Here is a 4,029-nt window from a genome sequence, read left to right as displayed (position 1 = left end):
AGATTTAAGGCTAAATTAAGAAAAGTATTAGTATTATTATAGCTTTGAAATGATTATAATATTTTTTTTCTTAGTCTTGATAGCAACATTTTATACAGAGACAGGATATGCCCACTTCAAAACACATTTTTTGGTTATCAATAGGCACTGATATATCTGGCATATATATAAGCTCTCCTCAATAAATAGGCATCAGAAAATAACGTATCTCTTTAAAATAAGATTTATGAGAAAAGTATTAGTTTATTTGTTGAAGCTATAACTCAGGAATCACAAAATAAAATTATTGTTATGTAATTATTTTTGTCTTTAAGAAATAGCTGTAATATTTTTACAACTCACCTGGACCAGTTCACCACCTACAATTTCTCGGATAGCATTCAGTTCACATCCATTGTCTACCCGTTTGAATTTTCCAACAAGTTTATTTCCCTCTAGGCTCCAAGCACCCTACATATGTAAAATAATAATAATAATAATAATAATAAGTAAAATAATAATAGTAACCACAACAAATAATAATAATGATAATATTTTTTAGGGTCTTAAGTATGTCAAACACTGTTCTGAGGTGGGGTTTTTTGGGAGTTTATTGTTTATTTTTAAATGTTTATTTATTTTTGGGAGAGAGAGAGAGAGAGGCAAAGAATCCCAAACAGGCCGTGTGCTGTCAACACAGAGCCCTGCACGGGGCTCAAACTCATAAACAGTGAGATCATGACCTGAGCCTAAGAGTTGGATGCTTACCCTACTGAGACACCCAGGTGCCCTCTGTTCTCAATTTATAGATCTACTTTTTCAATCTTTACAGTAACGTTGTGAAGTAGCTATTATTATCTCCATTTTATGGTTGAGAAAACTGAAGCATAGTACTTCACCTAAAGTCACAGAGCCAGGATTCAGCCTAGGTTTTGGGGCTCTAGAGTATGTGTTGGTAATCATTATGCTTGTCTCACTCAGTTGTTTCCAAATGCTAAACTTTAAGGTAGATGAACAGCATTTTTCTCAATGTTTCATGTTACAAAGAGTGTCCTAAATTTAGTCATAGTTCAAGTTAGTTTCATGGAGAACCTAACAACCCTGTGTTTGTTTTAATTTTATAATTGTAATAATTTTAAAATGGTCATAGGGGTGCCTGGCTGGCTCAGTCAGTGGCGCATCCAACTCTTGATCTTGGGTTGTGGGTTCCAGCCCCAAGCTGGGTGTAGAGATTGTTTGATAATAAAACCTTTAAAAAATAAATAATAAATAAAAATGACCATAAGTGATAAGATATTTCACAGTTTGTCATTACCAACATATAATTTAACTACAAAATCCTGAGGATAAAATGTTTTTAAAAAATCAGTTGAAAGTATGACTTTCTAAAATTTTTTATCTTAAACATTAAAAGGTATATTCCCGGGGTGCCTGGGGTGGCTCAGTCGGTTGAGCGCCGACTTCGGCTCAGGTCATGATCTCGCAGTCCGTGAGTTCAAGCCCTGCATCGGGCCCCTGTGCTGACAGCTCGGAGCCCGGAGCCTGTTTCAGATTCTGTGTCTCCCTCTCTCTGACCCTCCCCCGTTCATGCTCTGTCTCTCTCTGTCTCAAAAATAAATAAACGTTAAAAAAAAAATTTAAATAAAAGGTATATTCCCAATGACCTACAATGTAGCATTAGACTTTCCCATTTTGTCACTTATCCATTAACTAATTTATTCACTTATTTTACTATTTTGGTATATTTATTAAATTACTATTATGTTTAAGTTAGAGAAATATGAAAGTTTTTATTGCTATCAGTTATATAATAAGTTGAAAACACTGAGCTATCATTTTCTTTATGAATAATAGGTCTATACTTAATCACCTGAAGGATGTTTTTCTAATTCTTATTGTTCAATCCAGACTATTTACAGATGTGTATGAAAATAAAAACATTATAGTTAAATATTCTGCCAATTTGTGCAAGATACAATGTGGATAAACTGTTGGTTGCTTCAATAAATGAAGGAGACTTAATTAGACCACATCCAATGACAGAAAACAGATTATTTTAGTATTGTGTAAAAAAATCAAGAATGCATTGCTTATAAAAAGTTTCTTACACTGAGTTCAGTTCCATCTGCTAGGCTGTAATTAAAAGTGACACCAAGCTCAAAAACAATATCAATGTTACGAAAATTGCTGGATTCTTTGACCGTGAATTTATTTCCTTCTTGTGTGATTGTCAGTTTCAGATTGTCATGAGCTGCAAGCTTCCTTTTCACCATATTAACACCTGCAAAACAAAAGGTGTTGGAGAAAAAGTCAAAATGCCATAGAAAGTGTTTATTTTAACAAGTCCTGTTTTACTTATTTGTTTATGTACGTTTTGAGGGTGGGGAAGAAAGCCTGATAGCATTGTCTTTGCACAAGAACATTCAAAATGCCTCTTGCCGAAAAAGTTCAAGCTTAGATCAAGAGTAGTGATTCAAGCTATTTTTCCAAAACTTAAGAAAAATTAAATGAAAACTAGAATTGTAGGATCTTAGAACTGAATAATTTTAATACAGTTATCAAACTTTTTGTTTCAGTGTTAAGTAAACTAAATTCCAGAAATGTCAAATGAAGGATTAAATATATTCATATATTTATAAGGAACTTTAATTCTGCAAAAACAGTGTTTTTAAAACGTTTTTTCACTTTCCATAATAGATTTCAAATTTTGAACTTCATAATTCTCCTTGCTTTTTGTGGCATTTCTGACTGTCACAAAAATGAGAAAATTGGCAAATATTGCAGTCAAATTCATTAGTGTAAGAATGTGCAAATTCCATAAATTTCAACATGGAATTCTGGAACTATAGGACATAATTGATGCAGGTTTTATTTTTTGAGGAATGACACAAATTTGTTTGCACATCTTGTACAATGTATGGACTTCCAGAGTATTGGAATAGATATTAAAGTTAGCTAAAACTCACACAGAAACCACATGGAATCATGAGATTATTCCCCCAATTTTACATGTCAGAGGAATGAGAATTAAGTCTAAGTTATTTAGAATTGTGAATTTTGATAGAACTTTTTTTTCCCATTGCTTTACTATCTTTGTTTTTCCATCCTCTAGAATTCAGTGTTTCAAAGTTTTGAGCTTTTCATTACACACTGCCCTTTTTTACTCTCTAAGCAAAAAAAAAAACAAAAACAAAAAACAAAAACAAAAACAAAAAAACAGTTTTCAATGGTATAAGCACAATCATTAGTTAAAGAGTGAATGAAACCTACCTGGATATTTTTTGTTTCAGAGAACTCAAAGAATCTTTGCTTCTACTAGTGAGACAGTGTAGTCTTCCTAATATAAGAAGTGAAAATATTATTTTCCCTACTCTGAACCATCATACATTCTGGATCCTTACCACTAGAACAGGAGCCATTCCCTAAACCCTGAGGTTTAGACAGAATTAGAAAGGAAAGTATCTGTGAGGAATAAAATAAGCCACTGAAGAATTAAGTCCTTACCCATTTTTTCCATGAACTTGTCATAGTTCTCATTCCGGTCTATCTTCCAAGTACCATCAAAAGCCATGATCTCCGGTTGAGTGAGCCTCTAGGCAGTCAGAGATTCAGGTCTGTCCTTAGGGGACAATTTATTCTATTTCTTATCTCAGAACCAACTTCATACTATGATGTGGAAGTTTAAAGTTTAAAAGGTCACCTAACTACACTAATGCCAACCCATCATAGTTTATCTTTCTATAAATTTCTTGGTTCCTCTCCTGAAATTCAACTGAATTACAGTTGACCCTTGAACAACATGAGTTTGAACTATACAGAGCCACTTATATATGGATTTTTTTTATAAATACAGCACAGTATTTTAAATGTATTTTTAAAGTATTTTCTTTAGCTTACTAGAGAAATAAGAATTGTGTAAGAATACAGTATATAATACATGTGACATACAAAATATGTGATCGACTGTTTATGTTATCAGTAAAACTTCCAGTCAACAGTATACTATTAATGGTTAAGTTTTTGAGGAATCAAAAGTTACACAAGGATTTC

At 32.6% G+C, this 4,029-nt stretch overlaps 1 protein-coding gene across 1 annotated transcript; it reads right to left on the bottom strand.

The window, feature by feature from the left end:
* Positions 1-309: 309 nt before the first annotated feature.
* Positions 310-3,816, bottom strand: FABP2 (fatty acid binding protein 2). Its single transcript, XM_043556106.1, has 3 exons — positions 3,484-3,816; positions 2,088-2,260; positions 310-450 (listed from the first exon to the last, which is right to left on the bottom strand). Exons 1-3 carry the CDS (start codon positions 3,548-3,550, stop codon positions 310-312), a joined length of 381 nt encoding a protein of 126 aa, XP_043412041.1. The 5' UTR covers positions 3,551-3,816.
* Between the last annotated feature and the right edge of the window lie 213 nt (positions 3,817-4,029).

Source organism: Prionailurus bengalensis, chromosome B1 (genome assembly GCF_016509475.1).
Source record: "Prionailurus bengalensis isolate Pbe53 chromosome B1, Fcat_Pben_1.1_paternal_pri, whole genome shotgun sequence".
In the NCBI taxonomy this organism is placed as follows: Eukaryota; Metazoa; Chordata; class Mammalia; order Carnivora; family Felidae; genus Prionailurus; species Prionailurus bengalensis.
The sequence above is the reverse complement of the archived record's forward strand: the minus strand, read 5'-3'. Positions and strand labels throughout refer to the sequence as shown.